Source organism: Bombina bombina, chromosome 6, assembly GCF_027579735.1.
Source record: "Bombina bombina isolate aBomBom1 chromosome 6, aBomBom1.pri, whole genome shotgun sequence".
Taxonomy (NCBI): domain Eukaryota; kingdom Metazoa; phylum Chordata; class Amphibia; order Anura; family Bombinatoridae; genus Bombina; species Bombina bombina.
The window spans coordinates 1,118,575,624-1,118,602,963 of NC_069504.1; the positions used below are offsets into that span (position 1 = coordinate 1,118,575,624).

The 27,340-nt window shown below is 39.4% G+C and overlaps 1 protein-coding gene across 2 annotated transcripts in view; it reads left to right on the plus strand.

Moving 5' to 3' along the window:
* The window catches only part of LOC128664261 (poly(U)-specific endoribonuclease-A), a 169,486-nt gene that overhangs the window by 62,863 nt on the left and 79,283 nt on the right, over window positions 1–27,340 (plus strand). For both annotated transcript variants that reach the window (XM_053719080.1, XM_053719079.1), the window contains exon 2: window positions 2,184–2,286. In XM_053719080.1, the coding sequence (XP_053575055.1) occupies window positions 2,184–2,286 (103 nt within the window). The remainder of the gene's footprint in view (window positions 1–2,183; window positions 2,287–27,340) is intronic.

Here is a 27,340-nt window from a genome sequence, read left to right on the forward strand (position 1 = left end):
GTCGAATGACTGGGGGGGGGCGGAACTAAGGGAGGAGCTGTATGGACAGCTCTGCTGTGGGTGCTCTCTTTGCCACTTCCTGTTAGGAAGGAAAATATCCCACAAGTATGGATGAATCCGTGGACTCGATACATCACAAGAGAAATAAATTTATCAGGTAAGCATAAATTCTGTTTTTTTTATTGAATGATATAAGAATTATCTTGCACTAAATATATAAAACATTCAGACAATGTTTACCATGGATTGAACCCTCAAGCATAGACCAAGCAAGTCTCAGTGGCCATTAAGACATATTCAAGAAGGCCATTCTTTTTACATGGTCGCTAGATGCCAATGCCTCGCCTGCAGACATTTAGTGGGCAGAGGTCTAAACTGAGCATCATACCTTTATAAAACTATACCAGTTGGATTTTAGATCTTAGACGGATTTATCAGTCTTATAAACAGTACTGTATTGTTGTTATTCATGCCTTCCTCTAGTCATGGGTGCCGCCATGTTTTAATCCATCTTTCATTACATTCTATTGCTGACATGGTTGCATATGTGCAGCAACTTTCCTTCACATTCCTGCAGTGTAACCTAGGTTCCAAAATGGCGGCACCTATAATTAGAGCGAGGTGCATAAAACGTATTTAGTTGGCATTGGATACAAAGTTTTGCAGGGTGACAACAATAAGAATGTGCAAATAAACAGTAAATCACTTATATGTTAACACAATAAAATGCGTAAAGAAAAAAAGACACCGCTTATTGTAGAAGTGCAGCAAACATTTATCCCCAATGACGGCCGTAGCTACCGTCTATATGCGAAAAATATTCACTCAAATCCTTCATTTTTAAATCTAACCATTAAAACCTAAGAATGAGGCGGGAGAGTTAGAATTCTGATCTGTTACAGCTTGCTGAACAAAACCCTCAAACTCAACACTGGTATTTTAGTTTTCTTTTATATGACATTCCAATCCATTATAAAAAAATTAGATTTTAGAAACAGTTAAGGGACATTCCGGTCAAAATTTAAACACACATAGATGAATTCCATCTTTGAACAGAAACATATTTACATTATAAATATATTGGCAAAAATGCTTGTAGTAAACCCCTTCGCCTGCCTACGATTGCAGGTTCTCACAAGAGAACCTGCAGTCCGTATTTATGAAGCAGCGGTCATTAGACCTCGTCCGACTGGGGAGATTGACATCTCCTATGCTCGGGCTGGATTGCACGCAAGCGCAAAATAGCGCTCATGTGCAATGCGCAATTCAGCCACATACGCACCCCTGTCCGGCGCAGCTTGATAAATCGACCCCTTAGTGTTAACATTTTTCTCTGCATGTGCAGCATAGCTAGATATTCTCAGTGCATTTAAATACTGCCGCTGCTCAGAGCACCAGTGGGGCCTGTATTGTGTCAAAAATTAACAAATTGAGCCATTAATAGATGGTACAAGCACCTTAGTCTCTCTGAGCAAGTGCCTGGTTTAAAATGCTGGGGCACGGCTCATACTTAATTACACTCTTGAAACCGCTCTAGGTTTTTTTAGAAGCATTTTGCTAATACATCTATATTACAAAAATGCTTCTATACAAAACTGAAATGCACCCATGTGGATTCCAATTTTGTCTGGAATGTCCTTTTTAAAGCGATGTCTAAAAATTAAATTTAAAGTTTCAGAGAGTGTAAAGTAAATAATAATAATAATAATAATAATAAAAAATATATATATTTATTGTATATAAAAATGTATTGTGCAAATTTATCAAATTTGCTTCATTTTCTTGATATCCTCTGTTGAAATTTGAATCCTTCCCATGAGAACATACTGAGGTAGGCACATGAGTGTGCATGTGTCTTGAGCACTTATTTATAACATTCTTACAAACATTGTTGTAAACACTTCTGCCAAATAGTGCATACACATGCTCTTGAGACTACCTTAGTAAATTGGAATTTTTAAAAAAAAATGTTTTATTGTGCATTCTACCTGATTAATAAAAATTCAGTTATGACTTCTACGTCCCTTTTAATCACCCACATTACATTTATATTGTCTTGATTCAGATAAGGGTACCATCTAGCTCTATCTCACGCCAGATATCCTAAATAATGGTTTCAGCTTATTACCTACTATGTGTTGTTTTCTTACATAAACCTCAGCAACATTATTTTTCATTTTCAGGAGCACACTTGTTAACCATGAGCTTTCCAAACTGTTCAACGAGCTGTGGGACGCAGATGTCAATCGCTTGACTCCTGGTAAAGATTACCAGATCTCTTTACAGGTGCGTTCTGTTACACATGTGTAAGCCAGTTATGTTTCAGCTTTATACGTAATGTAGTGACTTGGCCTTAAAGGGCCATGATACCCAAATGTTGAAACACTTGAAAGTGATGCAGCATAGCTGTAAAAAGACAACTTGGAAATATCACTAGTATCTCTATGTAAAAAAGAAAGATATTTTACCTCAAAATGTCCTAAGAATTGACACCCCATTGTAAAGGACTTTAAGCAGCAAATCAGTATGCCTATTCCGGGACCCTATTCAGTTTAAGGAAGTTTACTATGAAATCTCATGACATCACAGTTCATGACCTTAGCATTGCTGATGCTGATTGGATATTGTTTTTTTGTTTGTTTTTTACCTGCAGCTGAACAGCAGTTGAAGGTGTGAGGTAAAATATCTTCCTTTTTTAGAGATGCTCAGGTAATATTTTCCTGTCAGATTTTTACAGTCATGCTGCATCGCTTTCAAGTGATTTAGCATATGAGTATTATGTCCCTTTTAAGTAGCGTCCTCATGATGATAATGCTCCTATTGTAAACTAATGTTACACTCTTATGAAGTTTTTAACAGGAACATTTCAGTTATGATGATGATGATTACAAGTTATAATTTTTTTTTTTTTTTTAATTATGTTGTAATTTTTAAAGACCAGTGGAAAATTCAGGTGCTGCTTTGGTCACACACCTTCAAAATTTATATATTACAAACACAACTCTGCAAACCGTTTTAACCGTCTAAAAATTATTTTGTTAAAGACCAATGTTCCAGAAACAGTCCTTTGCAATGTTGTAACCACCCTGATTGGCTTAGTTTGCTGTGACTGCAGCATACAATGAACCATAATGCTGATTGGCTCTCTGCACATTCATTATGATCCAGGCTGTGAGAAACCGTTCTGGGCTTGCAATGATCTGTGATATTTAGACCATCTGAACCTTGTATGTGCGTCAGTAGGGTCCTTAAAGCTCATGACCATGTGACATGTATACACACATCCAGATGGTCCTTTAAATTGTAGTGTATATTAGAACATTTCTAGAAACACTACGTTTTGAAGAGCAGCTTATCTTTGTCAACTGCATCAACAAAATTTTTTATTATTGTGGTTGAATTGTCGATACAGCTGACAGAAGAGATTGTTTCCTGATGCGCAGTGCCATTCTGTAAGGATGTTATAATACAAAGCACCTTTAATAATCGTGCTTGCAAAGTCACATTTGAAATGTAAGGATAGTAAACCTTTTAAGCTAATTAAAAGTATCAATCTACTTGAAAATGTTATTGTTTAAATAGAAATGTGTTATAGTATCTATATGGCACACAGGAACTAGCGCTGTCTAGCTGAAAAAACTGTGAAAATACACTGAGATAAGAGGCGGCCTTCAAGAGCTTAAAAAATAGCATATGAGCCTATCTAGGTTGTCAGTATATTTATGAAAATCTTAGTAGTGCTATCCAAATAATATATAAGTTTATGGCAGGGTTATAAACACAATCTTAAAATAATTTTCCTTAAAAATTGAAACCCTAATCAACCATGCATCTACTAGACCATACAATTGATATAAATATCTGAATTCTTTTATTTAGTTAATATCCATAAACATATTGAAGTATATTCGCAATCAAAGGAAATGAAACAAAATTTATATGCGTTAAAACCAACTCTTAAGATATGCTATCCTTCTTACAAAACCCAGAAAGATATACCTTCACAATTCAGCCTTTTATTTATTTAACACAATGGGACTAAAAACCTTTAACAACCAAGCAATACAATTCTAAACAGTGTTTATAAAACAATAGGATAATATATATATATATTCTGCTATTTAACTGCAATTTATCTTAATACAGAATTAACTTACAATATCAGAACTTGCACAGATGATTTACTTAGCAAATCAGATACAGATTTAAACGATATATATATATATATATATATATAGGCTGTGAAATGCTAACTAAAACACACTGTTTCTTTAAATCTATTAAATACAAATTGACTATGCATATAACTTATCTTATAATAAAACTTTTATATACATCACCAATAACAGCAATCCAGTTCCCAATTTTCGCAACGGATCCAATTTCAACACCTCATATAAAATAAGTGTAATTGCAATGGAATAGGAGAAATATGGCCCACTTTGTTTTTATAGTTTGACTGTGTCCCATGCAAAACAGTTTTCAGTCAGTTACAAAACTTTGCAGCCAGTGTATCTCTCTTCTTCCTTCTGCATCCACTATATAGTTTAATCATTGGTGTGAAATATGGGTGGCCCTTCGAAACCTTGTCCCTCTATTGGATAACTGGATATCCCATTTCCAACAGCCAAAAATCTTTCTGGCTGTAGTTCTCTCGTGGCAACACCTGGTGGCAGCATTTTACAAACAACACAAATTCACCTTCACATTTCTAAACATTTTTAAGTAAGTTAATTCTTTTCTTATAAAATGGTTATTTAATCAGATCACACTCTCTGCATTAATCATATATAACCCCAATTACAGATGATTAATATTAGGTTATTTTTTATGATTATTCTGATACCAAATATGTTATATTATTAACATTTTGTTATATTAAGGTATTTTAATACTGCTAATTATTAGCTTAAAATGCATTACAATTTATCGGTATCCTGGCATTTATATGTGAGTAATAGCTTATTTTTAATTCAGTATTGTACTGTATTCCAAGTGAATCCTGTCTATGTAGATCTGAAATAAAAATAAATGTTAATAATCACTTCTCTTCAGGTCCATAAACATCTATTCATGTTCTTAAACACACAGAGGCTAAGATATTCATGCTTTCAAAACATACACATATATATATATATTACATATATATATATACACACACATCTCATGTCCATTAAAACATATACAGTTGTTTTGAAATCATAATGTAAGCCATTTGTCTTCACTGTGTTATTCTAACCCCCGACACAACGTCTGTGTTACGTGTATTCTGATGTTATCAGCCACACACTTAACAGGCAGCTGTTAATTTTCAGCTCCTTTGAAGAATGTTTGTATCTCTCACATTTCTTCAGACGGATCGGCATTTCCCTTGGAGGAAATTCATATATGGGCCTGTATCCTGTTCTCTGTTAAAATTACTTCCCCAACATTCCTCTAAGTTATTGTATTAAATTGGGCAGGCCAAATGACATAGTCATAAAACTCTGCATATAATCAAATGAGCATGGTCACTGAGTCAGTTCCTTTTGGAAAATGTCTGTGTGCTCACACCGCAGGGGTCGTGCTTCAAAAGGCTATGCTGATTTCCAATCCTGATGAATGTGTATTCACCCAGCTCTCATCTTGTAGGGGGTTTTGAATTAAATCCTGACATCAGAATTTCTATTCTACAGCACATCTGATAAAATAGATGGCTTCATATATATACACACATCCTTTTTATATTATTTCATTTACGTATATATCTTAGTATATATATATATATATATATATATGTCATTTACCTTTACCCTGACATAATTCCCCCTTTCAAATTCAAATATATGTAGGACACATGTTTTTGAATTGGATCAAAGTCAGTGGTACTCGGTGAGGATGTTGACCGTACACATCATGGACAGTCTTCTATGTAGATAGTCTGTCAATTTTGAACCTTCATGTTTATCAGTTAGGCATCTTTAAACTACAGTATGTCTTTAGTTCAATTGGGGGATATGACACTTCATTCTCCCTCTATGACTTGTAGTTGGGATCTGGGATGACACGCTCGCAATTGATTGATATGGACCCATTTATCTATGAAACTTTCATTTTTGGGGATCCGTATTTTATAGGCCACTGGAGATATTTTGTCAGTAATGACGAAAGGACCTTTCCATGAGGGAAGAAATTTCTTCTCCCTAACCTGATCTCTTCCAAAGTTATAAAGATAAACTTTATCATTTATTTCATATTCCTTTTTGGATGTTTTGAGATCATAATAGGTTTTAGTGGCAGTTGCGGCTCTTTCTAAATTCCTTTGAGCAAATGCAAAGGCATATTGCAGGTGCTTTCTTAGGTTTTCCACATATTGATGTGTATTGGCAGCGTTTATCAAGTTTTGGTCTGATGTACGGTACAGTAGATGCTGAGGTAAAACCATTCTTCTACCAGTCATCAGCTCAAAAGGTGACATTTTGGTAGCACTACTTGGAGTTGCTCTTAATGCCATTAAGACTAGAGGTAGTTTTTACATCCCAGTCTTTACCTGTTTCACTCACAAACTTTTGAGGATTTTAACAATGGGACTGGTTGTAACGCTCTACACCACCACTTGAGGCAGCTCTATAAGCAATATGGAGCTTTCTTTTAACCCCTAGTATTTTCCACATTTTGGTCATCACTTCGCTAGTGAAGTGGGTCCCCCGATCTGATTCGATTCTTTGGGGCAAACCAAATCTGGAAAATACACGGTTGATGAGCAATGCTGCACATGTTTCAGCACTATTGTTAGGTGCACTAATGCACTCTACCCATTTAGTGAACAGGCATGTCACTGTTAACATGTATTTGTTACCTCTTGATGATCTTGTTACTGGGCCAATAAAATCAATTTGTATATCTGACCATGGCATTACCATCCCCCTTTTCTGCAATGGCGCTCTATGCGTTGGTGCAGTGGGTTGAACTGTGGGCAGATTAAACACCCTTGACAGTAGGTTTGAACATCTTTCAACATGTGTGGCCAAAAAGCGTAATCACGCAATATTTCATATGTGAGTTTGGCACCACGATGACCAGATGTGGGAGCATCATGGGCATGTTGAAGCATTAGACCTCGGAACCTGGTGGGTACTACCCATTGCTGGATGCCAGTTTTGGAGGTTCTAATTAACAAACCATCCTGTAATTTGAATTGTGATTTAGATTTTATTAAGATTCTCAGATCTTCTTTGCCCAATACAATCATCTTTTGAGATGGGGTTGCTTTCAGGATCTTCTATGTGTTTATAGAAGATGCCTACAATGGGGTCTTCTTTTTGACTAGTGATCAGGTCCTCACTAGGAGAATCCTGACTCCATTGTACCAAGTTAGGCTCACTCTGTTGTTTTGCCTGGTTTCTGGTAATGGCTTCTACCTGAATTGCACCCATTAAATGGTCAATATTAAGGAGTTCTCCAGTTATGGCTCCTTGTTTGGCTAATGAATCCGCAAGGTCATTGCCTTCCTTATCAGGACCTAAAACTCTGGAATGACCCTTGGTCTTTTTCCAGTGTATGGTTAAGTCATTGGATACTACCAGATTATCAATCTCGCAGAACAACTTGCCATGCTTGACTGGTTTGTTATTGCTTTTCTGCATGCCATTTCTTTTCCAAGTTGGCAGGTATTCAACAAAACTGTCACGCACATAATTTGAGTCAGTTATGATCACAAATTCATGAATACCATGTTCAATAGCCATTTCAATGGTTTTCAAAACAGCAGTTAGTTCTGCAACTTGACTGGATCTTGGTCCAATGTTGAAACCTATAGATATATTTGGGAATCCATTTTCCCCAGTTATACCAATGCCAGCGACTAATCTGCGCTCATTATCAATAGTGGCATGGTAAGAACAACCATCAACATATATCCAAGGTAATGTTTGACAATGGTCCTCATTGTACATTTTATATGGGGAAAGCAATTGTTCTTCCAGAAAATCATCTTCTGATAATTCTTTCCCAGGATCTCTAGCAGTACAGTCGTGGAGCTCAGCAAGCCCTTGTGCAACTGGATTCTTTTTATTCTGCTTGTAGCGAATTTCCAAGGGCCAGCCTTGTAAGGAAAGAGTCCACGCTGTTATGCGGCTATTAGACAAATTCCCATCTCTTATTCTCTCACTCTGCAAATATAGCAAAGGCTGGTGGGCCGTTTCTACAATAATTTTCTCGCCCTGTATATAGCTGCGGAAATTTTGTAGAGCCCATACAGTAGATAAAAGGGCTTTCTTCTGTTATGTGCGATCAGTCCACGGGTCATCATTACTTCTGGGATATAACTCCTCCCCAACAGGAAATGCAAGAGGATTCACCCAGCAGAGCTGATATAGCTCCTCCCCTCTACGTCAGTCCCAGTCATTCTCTTGCACCCAACGACTAGATAGGATGTGTGAGAGGACTATGGTGATTATACTTAGTTTTTATGACTTCAATCAAAAGTTTGTTTATTTTACAATAGCACCGGAGCGTTGTTATTACTTCTCTGGCAGAGTTTGAAGAAGAATCTACAGAGTTTTTTACTATGATTTTAACCGAAGTAGTTAAGATCATATTGCTGTTCTCGGCCCATCTGAGGGAGGTAAAGGCTTCAGATCAGGGGACAGCGGGCAGATGAATCTGCATTGAGGTATGTAGCAGTTTTTATTTTCTGAATGGAATTGATGAAAAAAATCCTGCATATACCGTTATTAATGACATGTATGTATACACTTCAGTATTCTGGGAATGGTTTTTTCACCGGAACTACTCTGTTAAAGGTCACTAATCCTTTTAATAAATATTGTCATGTTAAACGTTTTTGCTGGAATGTAGAATCGTTTACATTGCTGAGGTACTGAGTAAATAAATGTTTGGGCATTATTTTCCACTTGGCAGTTGTCTGCTTTAAATTATGACAGTTTCGTTTCTCCTCACTGCTGTGTGTGAGAGGGAGGGGCCGTTTTTGGCGCTCTTTTGCTACGCATCAAAAAATTCCAGTCAGCTACTATTATATTTCCTGCATGATCCGGTTCACTGACAGATCTCAGGGGTCTTCAAACTTCTTTGAAGGGAGGTACATTCTCTCAGCAGAGCTGTGAGAATTTTTATTGACTGTGAATAAAAACGTTACTCTATAATTTTTTATGTCAAATTTAGTTATTTACTAATGGGAACAAACCTTTGCTAAAAGTTGTGTTATTTTAAACTTGATGCTATAACTGTTTCAGTTCATTATCTCAACTGTCATTTAATCGTTTAAGTACCTCTTTGAGGCACAGTACGTTTTTGTTAAAAAAGATTATAACCAGGTTGCAAGTTATTGCTAGTGTGTTAAACATGTCTGACTCAGAGAATGATATCTGTGTCATTTGTTCCAATGCCAAGGTGGAGCCCAATAGAAATTTATGTACTAACTGTATTGATGCTACTTTAAATAAAAGTCAATCTGTACAATGTGAACAAATTTCACCAAACTGCGAGGGGAGAGTTATGCCGACTAACTCGCCTCACGCGGCAGTACCGTGCATCTCCCGCCCGGGAGGTGCGTGTTATTATGGCGCCTAATACATCTGGGCGGCCATTACAGATAACATTACATGATATGGCTACTGTTATGACTGAAGTTTTGTCTAAATTACCAGAACTAAGAGGCAAGCGTGATCACTCTGGGGTGAGAACAGAGTGCGCTGACAATACTAGGGCCATGTCTGATACTGCGTCACAGCTTGCAGAGCATGAGGACGGAGAGCTTCATTCTGTGGGTGACGGTTCTGATCCAAACAGATTGGATTCAGATATTTCAAATTTTAAATTTAAATAGGAGAACCTCCGTGCATTACTAGGGGAGGTCTTAGCAGCTCTCAATGATTGTAACACCATTGCAATACCAGAGAAAATGTGTAGGTTGGATAAATACTTTGCGGTTCCGGCGAGTACTGACGTTTTTCCTATACCTAAGAGATTAACTGAAATTGTTACTAAGGAGTGGGATAGACCCGGTGTGCCGTTCTCACCCCCTCCAATATTTAGAAAGATGTTTCCAATAGACGCCACTACTCGGGACTTATGGCAAACGGTCCCTAAGGTGGAGGGAGCAGTTTCTACTTTAGCTAAGCGTACCACTATCCGGTGGAGGGATAGCTGTGCTTTTTCAGATCCAATGGATAAAAAATTAGAGGGTTACCTTAAGAAAATGTTTGTTCAACAAGGTTTTATATTGCAACCCCTTGCATGTATCGCGCCGATTACGGCTGCGGCAGCATTTTGGATTGAGTCTCTGGAAGAGAACCTTAGTTCATCTACGCTAGACGACATTATGGACAGGCTTAGAGGTCCTTAAACTAGCCAATTCATTCATTTCGGAGGCCGTAGTACATTTAACCAAACTTACGGCTAAGAAACTCTGGATTCGCCATACAGGCACGTAGAGCACTGTGGCTAAAATCCTGGTCAGCTGATGTTACTTCTAAGTCTAAATTACTTAATATACCTTTCAAGGGGCAGTCTTTATTTGGGCCCGGGTTGAAAGAAATTATCGCTGACATTACAGGAGGTAAGGGCCACGCCCTACCTCAAGACAAAGCCAAAGCTAAGGCTAGACAGTCTAATTTTCGTCCCTTTCGGAATTTCAAACCTGGAGCAGCGTCAACCTCCACTGCACCAAAACAGGAAGGAGCTGTTGCTCGTTACAGGCAAGGCTGGAAACCTAACCAGTCCTGGAATAAGGGCAAACAGGCCAGGAAACCTGCTGCTGCCCCAAAGACAGCATGAACCGAGAGCCCCCGATCCGGGACCGGATCTAGTGGGGGGCAGACTTTCTCTCTTCGCTCAGGCCTGGGCAAGAGATGTTCAGGATCCCTGGGCGCTGGAGATCATATCTCAGGGATACCTTCTAGACTTCAAATTATCTCCCCCAAAAGGGAGATTTCATCTGTCAAGGTTGTCAACAAACCAGATAAAGAAAGAAGCGTTTCTACGCTGTGTACAAGATCTGTTATTAATGGGAGTGATCCATCCAGTTCCGCGGTTCGGAACAAGGACAAGGGTTCTACTCAAACCTGTTTGTGGTTCCCAAAAAAGAGGGAACTTTCAGGCCAATCTTAGATTTAAAGATTCTAAACAAATTCCTAAGAGTTCCATCGTTCAAAATGGAAACTATTCGGACAATCTTACCTATGATCCAAAAGGGTCAGTACATGACCACAGTGGATTTAAAAGATGCTTACCTTCACATACCGATTCACAAAGATCATCAACGGTATCTACGGTTTTGCCTTCCTAGACAGGCACTACCAGTTTGTAGCTCTTCCATTCGGATTGGCTACGGCCCCAAGAATCTTCACAAAGGTTCTGGGTGCCCTTCTGGCGGTACTAAGACCGCGAGGGATTTCGGTAGCTCCGTACCTAGACGACATTCTAATACAAGCTTCAAGCTTTCAAACTGCCAAGTCTCATACAGAGTTAGTTCTGGCATTTCTAAGGTCGCATGGATGGAAAGTGAACGAAAAGAAAAGTTCTCTTTTTCCTCTCACAAGAGTTCCATTCTGGGGACTCTTATAGAGTCTGTAGAAATGAAGATTTACCTGACAGAAGACAGGTTAACAAGGCTTCAGGATGCATGCCGTGTCCTTCATTCCATTCAACACCCGTCAGTAGCTCAATGCATGGAGGTGATCGGCTTAATGGTAGCGGCAATGGACATAGTACCTTTTGCACGCCTACACCTCAGACCGCTGCAATTGTGCATGCTAAGTCAGTGGAATGGGGATTACTCAGATTTGTCCCCTACCCTGAATCTGAATCAAGAGACCAGAAATTCTCTTCTATGGTGGCTTTATCGGCCACACCTGTCCAGGGGGATGCCATTCAGCAGGCCAGACTGGACAATCGTAACAACAGACGCCAGCCTGCTAGGTTGGGGCGCTGTCTGGAATTCTCTGAAGACTCAGGGATTATGGAATCAGGAGGAGAGTCTCCTTCCAATAAACATTCTGGAATTGAGGGCAGTTCTCAATGCCCTTCTAGCTTGGCCCCAATTAACAACTCAGGGGTTCATCAGGTTTCAGTCGGACAATATCACGACTGTAGCTTACATCAACCATCAGGGAGGGACAAGAAGCTCCCTAGCAATGATGGAAGTATCAAAGATAATTCGCTGGGCAGAGTCTCACTCTTGCCACCTGTCAGCAATCCACATCCCGGGAGTGGAGAACTGGGAGGCGGATTTCTTGAGTCGCCAGACTTTTCATCCGGGAGAGTGGGAACTTCATCCGGAGATTTTTGCCCAAATACTTCGACGTTGGGGCAAACCAGAGATAGATCTCATGGCGTCTCGCCAGAACGCCAAACTTCCTCACTACGGGTCCAGATCCAGGGATCAGGGAGCGGTTCTGATAGATGCTTTGACAGCACCTTGGAACTTCGGGATGGCTTATGTGTTTCCACCCTTCCCGCTGCTTCCTCGATTGATTGCGAAAATCAAACAAGAGAGAGCATCTGTGATTCTAATAGCGCCTGCATGGCCACGCAGGACTTGGTATGCAGATCTAGTGGACATGTCATCCTGTCCACCTTGGTCTCTACCTCTGAGACAGGACCTTCTGATACAGGGTCCATTCAAACATCAAAATCTAACTTCTCTGAAACTGACTGCTTGGAAATTGAACGCTTGATTTTATCAAAGCGTGGTTTTTCTGAGTCGGTTATTGATACCCTGATCCAGGCTAGGAAGCCTGTTACCAGAAAGATTTACCATAAAATATGGCGCAAATACCTATACTGGTGCGAATCCAAACGTTACTCCTGGAGTAAGGTAGGATCCCTAGGATATTGTCTTTTCTACAAGAAGGTTTAGAAAAGGGTTTATCGGCTAGTTCATTAAAGGGACAGATTTCAGCTCTGTCCATCTTGTTACACAGGCGTCTGTCAGAAAATCCAGACGTCCAGGCCTTTTGTCAAGCTTTAGCTAGGATCAAGCCTGTGTTTAAAGCCGTTGCTCCGCCATGGAGTTGAAACTTAGTTCTTAACGTTTTACAAGGTGTTCCATTTGAACCCCTTCATTCCATTGATATAAAATTGTTATCTTGGAAAGTTCTGTTTTTAAATGCTATTTCCTCGGCTCGAAGAGTCTCTGAGTTATCAGCATTACATTGTGATTCTCCTTATCTGATTTTTCACTCAGATAAGGTAGGTTCTGCGTACTAAACCTGGGTTCTTACCTAAGTAGTTACTAACAGGAATATCAATCAAGAGATTGTTGTTCCATCCTTGTGTCCAAATCCTTCTTCAAAGAAGGAACGTCTTCTACACAATCTGGATGTAGTTCGTGCCCTCAAGTTCTACTTGCAGGCAACTAAAAATTTTCGCCAAACTTCTTCCCTGTTTGTCGTTTATTCTGGACAGAGGAGAGGTCAAAAAGCTTCTGCTACCTCTCTCTCTTTCTGGCTTCGTAGCATAATACGTTTAGCCTATGAGACTGCTGGACAGCAGCCTCCTGAAAGAATTACAGCTCACTCCACTAGAGCTGTGGCTTCCACTTGGGCCTTTAAGAATGAGGCCCTCTGTTGAACAGATTTGCAAGGCTGCAACTTGGTCTTCGCTTCATACTTTTTCCAAATTTTACAAATTTGACACTTTTGCTTCTTCGGAGGCTATTTTTGGGAGAAAGGTTTCTTCAGGCAGTGGTTCCTTCTGTATAATGAGCCTGCCTATCCCTCCCGTCATCCGTGTACTTTTGCTTTGGTATTGGTATCCCAGAAGTAATGATGACCCGTGGACTGATCGCACATAACAGAAGAAAACATAATTTATGCTTACCTGATAAATTCCTTTCTTCTGTTGTGCGATCAGTCCACGGCCCGCCCTGTTTTTTAAGGCAGGTAAATATCTTTTAAATTATACTCCAGTCACCACTTCACCCTTGGTTACTCCTTTCTCGTTGATTCTTGGTCGAATGACTGGGACTGACGTAGAGGGGAGGAGCTATATCAGCTCTGCTGGGTGAATCCTCTTGCATTTCCTGTTGGGGAGGAGTTATATCCCAGAAGTAATGATGACCCGTGGACTGATCGCACAACAGAAGAAAGGAATTTATCAGGTAAGCATAAATTATGTTTTTTCGCAATCGTTAAACTTTATTTCTACTGGGGATAGATTTTTGCTCGCATAAGCAATGGCTTTGTTCAAATTATCATGCTTTTGGTACAAAACAGCACTCATGCTTATATCTGTGTACCCTGTTTCTAAGTAGAAAGGTTTGCCACCTTCAGGGTACGCTAAGCAAGGTGCTTGAGTGAGTTTTCTCTTCAGCTCCCTGATGGCTGACTCTTGAGACTCACTCCAGTGCCATTTCACCTCTTTCTTTAGGAGAAGTAGTATTGGTTTAGCTAATTCCGCATAATTATCAATGAATTTGCGAGAATAATTTGTCATACCCAGGAATGATCTCAATTCCTTTAAGTTAGTTGGGTTTTTAGAATTCACTATCGCTTCCACCTTTTTCTTCTGGGGATTTAATCCGTCAGAGGTAACTTCATGTCCCAAGAAGTTTACACGAGTGCGGCACCATTGAGCTTTTTGCAGGGATAATTTGACACCTGCCCTTTTAAGTTGGCTGAGGACGTGTTTAAGCTCTGCGATGTGTTTTTCGAAGTCTGTGCTTTTGATTAAAACATCATCAACATAAGATAAGGTCCCCCTTTCCAGTGCGTCAGGCATAGCCTTATGCATGAATACAGCAAATTCATGTCCAGAATTTATGTATCCAAATGGAAGTCTCTGGAATGCATACTGGACCTTTTGGAAGGAGAATGCTAGCTTATATTGGTCCTCTTCATGTACCTTTATGGTCCAATATCCCTGCGCACAATCAATGGCAGTGAATATTTTGGATCCCTGCATTTGTGCTAGGCATTGGTCAATATATGGCACAGGCCAGCCAGACATGTATACTCGTTTGTTTAGCTGTCTTAAGTCAGCACACAAACGCCATTGTCCATTGGGCTTAAGGACACCTAGAATAGGATTATTATAAGAGCTGTGCACCTGTCTGATAATACCTCTTTCTTCCAAATTCCTTATGATCTCTGCAAGAGAATCATATGAGGCTAAGGGGAGTCTGTATTGTTTGACAAATACAGGTGGCGCATTAGGATCTGTTTGTATCCTCGCAATGTGCAAGTCTGTAGTACCACAGTCATAAGAATCCTTAGCGAAAATATCCTTGTACTCCATCAGGAGTTCTCGCAGCTGTTGGCGTTCATCATCGCTGGAACAGCCATTAGCTAAGGATATTTGCTCTTCGACTATTTGCTGAAATTCTGGAAAGATTTCAGGCTGTCATATTTCATAGGCTTCTTCCAGCCTAGAGGTGAGATCCCCTTGATTATAATTTACATTGCTCCCATGACTCTGGGTATTGGGGTAATCTTGCTGTTTGATTGGCTGATCAAACACTAGAGAGGCTTCTTCAATTTTACAGATGCCTTCCTCTGAGCTGAAGGGATAAATAGACTGAACATTAAATAGACCCTCTGGCATAGATGCAAAGGATTGTTCTATTAATTGTTCTTCAGTTAGGTATCCTTCAGGTATTAGCCCAATTACATTATTCTGGAATCCAAAAGTGTAATAACTTGATTCCAGTGCATATCCTATGGTAGTTCCCTTGGATAAGGTTATATCCTGTGGGGTCATGTTATGTACAATAATATGTATTGGAATAGTTCCAATATTCACCATAGGAGTGTAGGTCACTGTGACACCCAGATTTTGTATTCTATGGGAGAGACAAATCAGTGTTTCAGAAGTTTTTAATTTCTGCCCTCTCTTTACCTGTAAGGGGTAAAAGAAATTTATCAGCCCCAGCAGGAATTATAACATCGCTAGATACCTGCATATTCACAGCATATGGCAATTGCTGGTTTGATTTCAGGGCTGCATTTTCATCCTGAAATACTTCAGGGTCCCCCTTTAACCTGCTCCAGAGGCAAGAATTAATCAAATCTATTTGTATGGCATATCTATGTAAGATATCATTGCCAATGTATATTTGATTATGGGGAGTATTTAAAACTAAAAACAGGTGCTTCACTGACTTATTTCCTATAGAGATAGATAATAAGCACTTAGCTGTGATGTTATAGCTTTCAAACCTGTCATCCAGGTTGCTGACACTGTGGTCTTGGGGAGAAAGATATTTAATCACTTTAGGTTCAGCTATCTGCGCTAATAAACCTTCGCTTATATAGCTAGCTTCCTGTTTTTTAAGTTTATTTTAGCATACTTGGTTTTACCAAGGTCATGCACTTGTATAGGGATAAATAGATCCTCTTTAACTCTCTCAATCCCTGTGAGGTATTGAGCGTGGCCTCCTCCCTTAGGGATTTTATGATCCCCCTTGTGGAGTGATATGGTTAATACATCGCCATCTAGGGAAATATTCGCTATCTTTCCAGGCGAAATTTTAAAAGTATTACCATCAGAGCCACTAAAAGGAGTCTGATCATCTATTTGTAGAATAGTGATTTCAGGTACAGAGTTATTCCTGAAATGAATCTCCACAGCATCTGGTTTCTCTTCTACCACGTGACAGCTATGTCGGGCGTGAGATATACCAGATTTTTCATAATTGATAGGCCGTTTAACTTGTGACCAAATTACATTATTTATGCAATCAATTATGGTGCTTAATCGTTTCAGGAGATCACTACCAATAATTAAACGATCAGTTGGCAGATCCACTATAATGACACAGTGTCTTATGACCCTGTTCCCCAATTTAAATTTTAACCAGGCAGTACCGTAGACTTTTAGAGAGTCACCCCCAACACCTATTAGAGAACCGTCAAATTCTTTTATTTTAGGTTTGTGGGGTGTTAGCTCATTTAGCTGTGTGTAGTACCTGTGGGATAAGATAGTTGCCTGTGACCCAGTGTCAATTAATCCCCTTATAGGGTTAGAGACTGAATCTTGCAGCTCAACTAGTACATAATATCTTCCTGCAGTTTCTACCATTTCACACATAAAATTGGCATTCTCACACATCTGTGGGCTTCGCCACGTGTTACCTGAATTCGCCGTGTCATTCGATGCAGAGGAACCTTCATACCTACCTGTTTCCTCTATAACAGGGTCGGTTGGATTCTTTTGTACTGCATCTGTGGAGATAAGGTTAGGAGAGAGCTGCAAGGGAAGAGGTTTGTTAGTTTTTCCCGGATGAGGTCGCTCAACGTCACAGCTAATTTGTCCGTTTCCAGTCTGTGGGGAGAGAATATGATTAGTATCATTGATATTTATCATTACATTTTGCATATCTCTCCCCTCCCCTTTAGGTGATACTGCAGTATTTATGACTGTGCCTGTGGTCCACTGCTGACCACTGGCTGTACCCCTAAAAAAGTATTGTTCGGTTGCTGAGCCGTAGATTTTTGACTCATATATTAGCGATTTGTTCGCTCAACCGATTTAACTGGGCAAACAGCATATCTACCTGATTGTACAAGTTACCTCTACCCCTGGGCCTATCTCCTGGTGCCCCATTGTACTGATTCCTGGACCATTGGGTTCCCTCAGAATCAGGGCCGTTATTTCTATTCTGGCGTGGTTGCCCCTGGGGTTCAGCTTGTTCAGCATTAGTATTTTGGGGAGCATTATATACCTGGGGTGTCTGGTTACCCTGAGAATATCTTTGCCGTCTATTGTATCTACCCTTGCGCGGATACCAATTATTTGGTGGGTATTCTCTTTGTGAGTAATTATTCACCTGATTATGTCCCCCACTTTGGTTATAGTCTCCCTGCGCCTCAACCTGTGTAGGGGGAGGGGCGGAATTAAACCTCTGTGGAGATGGCCTGTTTTGACTGGCCACCTCTGCATAAATTCTGTTTTTAGACTCCAAATTGAGGGGTTTAGGTGACACCCTAGTTTCTGCTACAATTTTGGGTTTTGATTCCTTTTTCACCCCCTGTTCACTGGACTGCTGAATAGAGTATAATTTTGTACTCTCTTTGATCAGCCATTCCAATGAGCAGTCCTCATCAAAATCTCTAGCTAAGTTGATTTTGATGGGTGTAGGCAGGGCTTCAAAAAATAAATTTACAAATTCTGAGCCGTCAAATTTGGGATTATCTTCAGCCATACTGTACGCATTTTCAATACAGAAAGGAATTCGATTGGACTCTGATTCGCACGACACTTTAAACCATATACCGCTATCTTCGCGGCAGTTTTAGTGCGATATTGCCCGAATTCTTTTCTGCATTGTCGTTTTTACCCCATTCCAGGAATGAATATTCATATCCTTTAGTGAGGCAAAGAATTTGTGATGCTTACTGTCAAATACCCAAGGTAGAAATTCAATTTTCAATTTCTCACTTGTAACATTCATTATAGCTAACGCATTTTCAAAAGCCTGTAAATGATCAATTACAGATGTTGTTCCCTTATTGGAGAATATAGGTACTGCGCGTTGTACAAAGGTGATTATTTTATGGGAATCATAGACTTTATCAGACTTATTTTGGGATTCTCTGTTAGAGTTTCCCTCCCCCGCATGAGCTGCGCTACAGCAATCCTCTGGATTTGCATCATGAGGTGACTGCCTATTTGGGAAATCTACTTCTGACCCGTTAGGGGTCATTTGTCTATGTTGTTCTATATATTTTTGTACCTCGTCCCTGACGCGTTCGCTAAAGGAATTAGCATTATCTGCATTATTCTCACTGCTAATATAGGGGTTCTCATTATGGCGATATGACCTTTTTAAATCGCTTAATTCTCTCTGGCTTTGCGCAAGCTGTTTATTTAAATCTTTTACTTGCGCGATTAAATCTGTATTATGCTTATCTAAGGCGGCTAGGTTTTGGGCAAATTCATCCATTTTATTTTTGGCTATTTTTAAACCCTCTTCGCGTCTTCGCAAGGAACGAATACTATTTCTTCTGTTAAGTGTGATCAGTCCACGGGTCATCATTACTTCTGGGATATTACTCCTCCCCAACAGGAAGTGCAAGAGGATTCACCCAGCAGAGCTGCATATAGCTCCTCCCCCCTACGTCACTCCCAGTCATTCTCTTGCACCCAACGACTAGATAGGATGTGTGAGAGGACTATGGTGATTATACTTAGTTTATATCTTCAATCAAAAGTTTGTTATTTTAAAATAGCACCGGAGTGTGTTATTACCTCTCTGGCAGAGTTTGAAGAAGAATCTACCAGAGTTTTGCTATGATTTTAGCCGGAGTAGTTAAGATCATATTGCTGTTCTCGGCCATCTGAGGAGTGAGGTAAACTTCAGATCAGGGGACAGCGGGCAGATGAATCTGCATAGAGGTATGTAGCAGTTTTTATTTTCTGACAATGGAATTGATGAGAAAATCCTGCCATACCGATATAATGTCATGTATGTATACTTTACACTTCAGTATTCTGGGGAATGGTACTTCACTAGAATTACACTGTAAGAAATACATAAAGCTGTTTAATAACTAGAGATTATGTTTAACGTTTTTGCTGGAATGTAAAATCGTTTTCATTTGCTGAGGTACTGTGTGAATAAATGTTTGGGCACTATTTTTCCACTTGGCAGTTGCTTAATCTGTTTTTCTGACAGTTTCTGTTCTCCCTCACTGCTGTGTGTGAGGGGGAGGGGCCGTTTTTTGGCGCTTTTTCTATGCATCAAATATTTCAGTCAGCAACTCATTGTATTCCCTGCATGATCCGGTTCATCTCTACAGAGCTCAGGGGTCTTCAAAACTTATTTTGAGGGAGGTAATTTCTCTCAGCAGAGCTGTGAGAATTATAGTTTGACTGAGATAAAAAACGTTTATTCTGTAATTTGTTTCCTGCTTTCAGAATTTGTTATCTTTGCTAATGGGATTAAACCTTTGCTAAAGTTGTGTTGTTTACAAGGATTGAGGCTATAACTGTTTCAATTTATTAATTTTCAACTGTCATAGATCTTCTGTGCTTCTTAAAGGCACAGTACGTTTTAATATTATTCTAATTGAATTGTATTTCCAAGTTGCAAGTTTATTTGCTAGTGTGTTAAACATGTCTGATTCAGAGGATGATACCTGTGTCATTTGTTGCAATGCCAAAGTGGAGCCCAATAGAAATTTATGTACTAACTGTATTGATGCTACTTTAAATAAATGTCAATCTGTACAAATTGAACAAATTTCACCAAACGAGGGGAGAGTTATGCCGACTAACTCGCCTCACGTGTCAGTACCTACATCTCCCGCTCAGAGGGAGGTGCGTGATATTGTAGCGCCGAGTACATCTGGGCGGCCATTACAAATCACATTACAGGATATGGCTACTGTTATGACTGAGGTTTTGGCTAAATTACCAGAACTAAGAGGTAAGCGTGATCACTCTGGGGTGAGAACAGAGTGCGCTGATAATATTAGGGCCATGTCAGACACTGCGTCACAGGTGGCAGAACATGAGGACGGAGAACTTCATTCTGTGGGTGACGGTTCTGATCCAAACAGACTGGATTCAGATATTTCAAATTTTAAATTTAAACTGGAAAACCTCCGTGTATTACTAGGGGAGGTGTTAGCGGCTCTGAATGATTGTAACACAGTTGCAATACCAGAGAAAATGTGTAGGTTGGATAAATATTTTGCGGTACCGACGAGTACTGAGGTTTTTCCTATACCTAAGAGACTTACTGAAATTGTTACTAAGGAGTGGGATAGACCCGGTGTGCCGTTCTCACCCCCTCCGATATTTAGAAAAAATGTTTCCAATAGACGCCACCACAAGGGACTTATGGCAAACGGTCCCTAAGGTGGAGGGAGCAGTTTCTACCTTAGCTAAGCGTACCACTATCCCGGTGGAGGATAGCTGTGCTTTTTCAGATCCAATGTATAAAAAGTTAGAGGGTTACCTTAAGAAAATGTTTGTTCAACAAGGTTTTATATTGCAACCCCTTGCATGCATTGCGCCGATCACGGCTGCAGCGGCATTCTGGATTGAGTCTCTGGAAGAGAACATTGGTTCAGCTACTCTGGACGACATTACGGACAGGCTTAGAGTCCTTAAACTATCTAATTCATTCATTTCGGAGGCCGTAGTACATCTTACTAAACTTACGGCGAAGAATTCAGGATTCGCCATTCAGGCACGCAGGGCGCTGTGGCTAAAATCCTGGTCAGCTGATGTTACTTCTAAGTCTAAATTGGTTAATATACCTTTCAAAGGGCAGACCTTATTCGGGCCCGGGTTGAAGGAGATTATCGCTGACATTACAGGAGGTAAAGGCCATGCCCTGCCTCAGGACAAAGCCAAAGCCAAGACTAGACAGTCTAATTTTCGTTCCTTTCGTAATTTCAAAGCAGGAGCAGCATCAACTTCCTCTGCACCAAAACAGGAAGGAGCTGTTGCTCGCTACAGACAAGGCTGGAAACCTAACCAGTCCTGGAACAAGGGCAAGCAGACTAGGAAACCTGCTGCTGCCCCTAAAACAGCATGAATTGAGGGCCCCCGATCCGGGATCGGATCTAGTGGGGGGCAGACTTTCTCTCTTCGCCCAGGCTTGGGCAAGAGATGTTCAGGATCCCTGGGCGCTAGAGATAATATCTCAGGGATACCTTCTGGACTTCAAATACTCTCCTCCAAGAGAGAGATTTCATCTGTCAAGATTGTCAACAATCCAGACAAAGAAAGAGGCGTTTCTACGCTGCGTACAAGAGCTCTTGTTAATGGGAGTAATCCATCCAGTTCCACGATCGGAACAGGGACAGGGGTTTTACTCAAATCTGTTTGTGGTTCCCAAAAAAGAGGGAACTTTCAGACCAATCCTGGACTTAAAGATCCTAAACAAATTCCTAAGAGTTCCATCGTTCAAGATGGAGACTATTCGGACAATTTTACCTATGATCCAAGAGGGTCAATACATGACCACTGTAGATTTAAAAGATGCTTACCTTCACATACCGATTCACAAAGATCATTATCGGTACCTAAGGTTTGCCTTCCTAGACAGGCATTACCAGTTTGTGGCTCTTCCATTCGGATTGGCTACAGCTCCAAGAATCTTCACAAAGGTTCTGGGTGCTCTTCTGGCGGTACTAAGACCGCGGGGAATCTCGGTAGCTCCATACCTAGACGACATTCTGATACAAGCTTCAAGCTTTCAAACTGCCAAGTCTCATACAGAGTTAGTGCTGGCATTTCTAAGGTCACATGGATGGAAGGTGAACGAAAAGAAAAGTTCACCTCGTTCCACTCACAAGAGTTCCCTTCCTGGGGACTCTTATAGATTCTGTAGAAATGAAGATTTACCTGACAGAGGACAGGCTAACAAGACTTCAAAGTGCTTGCCGCACCCTTCATTCCATTCAACACCCGTCAGTGGCTCAATGCATGGAGGTAATCGGCTTAATGGTAGCGGCAATGGACATAGTACCCTTTGCACGCTTACACCTCAGACCACTGCAACTGTGCATGCTAAGTCAGTGGAATGGGGATTACTCAGACTTATCCCCTTCTCTGAATCTGGATCAAGAGACCAGAAATTCTCTTCTATGGTGGCTTTCTCGGCCACATCTGTCCAGGGGGATGCCATTCAGCAGACCAGACTGGACAATTGTAACAACAGACGCCAGCCTTCTAGGTTGGGGTGCCGTCTGGAATTCTCTGAAGGCTCAGGGACAATGGAGTCAGGAGGAGAGTCTCCTGCCAATAAACATTCTGGAATTGAGAGCAGTTCTCAATGCCCTCCTGGCTTGGCCCCAGTTGACAACTCGGGGGTTCATCAGGTTTCAGTCGGACAACATCACGACTGTAGCTTACATCAACCATCAGGGAGGGACAAGAAGCTCCCTAGCTATGATGGAAGTATCAAAGATAATTTGCTGGGCAGAGTCTCACTCTTGCCACCTGTCAGCAATCCACATCCCGGGAGTGGAGAACTGGGAGGCGGATTTCTTAAGTCGTCAGACTTTTCATCCGGGGGAGTGGGAACTTCATCCGGAGGGGCTTTGCCCAAATACTTCGACGTTGGGGCAAACCAGAGATAGATCTCATGGCGTCTCGACAGAACGCAAAGCTTCCTCGTTACGGGTCCAGATCCAGGGATCCAGGAGCAGTCCTGATAGATGCTCTGACAGCACCTTGGGACTTCAGGATGGCTTACGTGTTTCCACCCTTCCCGTTGCTTCCTCGATTGATTGCCAGAATCAAACAAGAGAGAGCATCAGTGATTCTAATAGCACCTGCGTGGCCACGCAGGACTTGGTATGCAGACCTGGTGGACATGTCATCCTGCCCACCTTGGTCTCTACCTCTGAAACAGGACCTTCTGATACAGGGTCCCTTCAAACATCAAAATCTAACTTCTCTGAAGCTGACTGCTTGGAAATTGAACGCTTGATTTTATCAAGACGTGGATTTTCTGAGTCAGTTATTGATACCTTAATACAGGCTAGGAAACCTGTTACCAGAAAGATTTACCATAAGATATGGCGTAAATACCTATATTGGTGTGAATCCAAAGGTTACTCTTGGAGTAAGGTTAGGATTCCTAGGATATTGTCTTTTCTACAAGAAGGTTTAGAAAAGGGTTTATCTGCTAGTTCATTAAAGGGACAGATCTCAGCTCTGTCCATTCTGTTACACAAACGTCTGTCAGAAGTTCCTGACGTCCAGGCTTTTTGTCAGGCTTTAGACAGAATTAAGCCTGTGTTTAAAACTGTTGCTCCACCATGGAGTTTAAACCTTGTTCTTAATGTTTTACAGGGCGTTCCGTTTGAACCCCTTCATTCCATTGATATAAAGTTGTTATCTTGGAAAGTTCTATTTTTAATGGCTATTTCCTCGGCTCGAAGAGTCTCTGAATTATCAGCCTTACATTGTGATTCTCCTTATTTGATTTTTCATTCGGATAAGGTAGTCCTGCGTACTAAACCTGGGTTCTTACCTAAGGTAGTTACTAACAGGAATATCAATCAAGAGATTGTTGTTCCTTCTTTATGCCCAAATCCTTCTTCAAAGAAGGAACGTCTACTGCACAACCTGGATGTAGTCCGTGCTCTAAAATTTTACTTACAGGCAACTAAGGAATTTCGACAAACGTCTTCTCTGTTTGTCATTTACTCTGGGCAGAGGAGAGGTCAAAAAGCTTCCGCTACCTCTCTTTCTTTTTGGCTTCGTAGCATAATTCGTTTAGCTTATGAGACTGCTGGACAGCAGCCTCCTGAAAGAATTACAGCTCATTCTACTAGAGCTGTGGCTTCCACTTGGGCCTTCAAGAATGAGGCCTCTGTTGAACAGATTTGCAAGGCTGCAACTTGGTCTTCGCTTCATACTTTTTCCAAATTTTACAAATTTGACACTTTTGCTTCATCGGAGGCTATTTTTGGGAGAAAGGTTCTTCAGGCAGTGGTTCCTTCTGTATAAAGAGCCTGCCTATCCCTCCCGTCATCCGTGTACTTTTGCTTTGGTATTGGTATCCCAGAAGTAATGATGACCCGTGGACTGATCACACTTAACAGAAGAAAACATAATTTATGCTTACCTGATAAATTCCTTTCTTCTGTAGTGTGATCAGTCCACGGCCCGCCCTGTTTTTAAGGCAGGTAAATAATTTTTAATTTATACTCCAGTCACCACTTCACCCTTGGCTTTTCCTTCTCGTTGGTCCTTGGTCGAATGACTGGGAGTGACGTAGGGGGGGAGGAGCTATATGCAGCTCTGCTGGGTGAATCCTCTTGCACTTCCTGTTGGGGAGGAGTAATATCCCAGAAGTAATGATGACCCGTGGACTGATCACACTACAGAAGAAAGGAATTTATCAGGTAAGCATAAATTATGTTTTTCTAGCTCCTGTATTTGCAATCGTTTGTCTGTGACACAAAACGACATTTCGTCAATTATGCATATTAAAAGGGGCCAGGATTTTAGTATTAGTTCGTCTCGCTTTTTGGGAGCTTTGCATTGATTAATCATTAATAATTCCTGGAAGAATTCATTCTCTTCATTCCACATATTATTATTAACGGTAATATTTTTAGCCCTAGTTTCAAGCGTATCCATAAAATCATTTAATTCGCCCGCAATATTAAACTTCCCTTTAAGGTAACTTAAGATTTCTTTCTTAAGGACCTGACCTTTAGTAATAGGTATGGTTATGGGACCAATTTCATTGCTATGTATAGAATTAAATGAGTCACTTCTGGCTACAGACATTATTATATTGGTTTAGTACTTAGTTAAACTAAAACGCTAATACAATTTTTGCCAATAAAAAGAGAGAAGGAAAAATTTTATATTTAAAAAAAAAAAAATATTAATTTTGAAATATGAAAAATTAATATTCCGAAATATGAAAAATTAATATTTTTGATTAACTTTGAAAATATGAAAAATCAATATTTTTGATTAATTTTGAAATATGAAAAATTAATATTTTTATTAATTTTTCAAAATTAATCTTTAATAATATTTCAAGATATTAATGTCAATCTCGAAATATGAAAATTAATATTTCAACTTTTCAAAAAAAATTATATCTTCAAAATATTAATATCGAAATATGATTTTTTTTTTTATTTTTTTTTTCTCTTTTATAATAATTTCTATTTACTTACAAATATATTATATCAATTATGATGGATATTATTAAATTTCAGAACAGTGCCTCCAATTATTATGTCAGTATATTTATGAAAATCTTAGTAGTGCTATCCAAATAATATATAAGTTTATGGCAGGGTTATAAACACAATCTTAAAATAATTTTCCTTAAAAATTGAAACCTTAATCAACCATGCATCTACTAGACCATACAATTAATATAAATATCTGAATTCTTTTATTTAGTTAATATCCATAAACATATTGAAGTATATTCGCAATAAAAGGAAATGAAACAAAATTTATATGCGTTAAAACCAACTCTTAAGATATGCTATCCTTACAAAACCCAGAAAGATATACCTTCACAATTCAGCCTTTTATTTATTTAACACAATGGGACTAAAAACCTTTAACATCCAAGCAATACAATTCTAAACAGTGTTTATAAAACAATAGGATAATATATATATATATATATTCTGCTATTTAACTGCAATTTATCTTAATACAGAATTAACTTACAATATCAGAACTTGCACAGATGATTTACTTAGCAAATCAGATACAGATTTAAATGATATATATATATATATATATATATAGGCTGTAAAATGCTAACTAAAACACACTGTTTCTTTAAATCTATTAAATACAAATTGACTATGCATATAACTTATCTTATAATAAAACTTTTATATACATCACCAAATAACAGCAATCCAGTTCCCAATTTTCGCAACGGATCCAATTTCACACCTCATATAAAATAAGTGTAATTGCAATGGAATAGGAGAAATATGGCCCACTTTGTTTTTATAGTTTGACTGTGTCCCATGCAAAACAGTTTCAGTCAGTTACAAAACTTTGCAGCCAGTGTATCTCTCTTCTTCCTTCTGCATCCACTATATAGTTTAATCATTGGTGTGAAATATGGGTGGCCCTTCGAAACCTTGTCCCTCTATTGGATAACTGGATATCCCATTTCCAACAGCCAAAAATCTTTCTGGCTGTAGTTCTCTCGTGGCAACACCGGGTGGCAGCATTTTACAAACAACACAAATTCACCTTCACATTTCTAAACATTTTTAAGTAAGTTAATTATTTTCTTATAAAATGGTTATTTAATCAGATCACACTCTCTGCATTAATCATATATAACCCCAATTACAGATGATTAATATTAGGTTATTTTTTATGATTATTCTGATACCAAATATGTTATATTATTAACATTTTGTTATATTAAGGTATTTTAATACTGCTAATTATTAGCTTAAAATGCATTACAATTTTATCGGTATCCTGGCATTTATATGTGAGTAATAGCTTATTTTTAATTCAGTATTGTACTGTATTCCAAGTGAATCCTGTCTATGTAGATCTGAAATAAAAATAAATGTTAATAATCACTTCTCTTCAGGTCCATAAACATCTATTCATGTTCTTAAACACACAGAGGCTAAGATATTCATGCTTTCAAAACATACACATATATATATATATATATATATATATATATATATATATATATTACATATATATATATACACACACATCTCATGTCCATTAAAACATATACAGTTGTTTTGAAATCATAATGTAAGCCATTTGTCTTCACTGTGTTATTCTAACCCCCGACACAACGTCTGTGTTACGTGTATTCTGATGTTATCAGCCACACACTTAACAGGCAGCTGTCAATTTTCAGCTCCTTTGAAGAATGTTTGTATCTCTCACATTTCTTCAG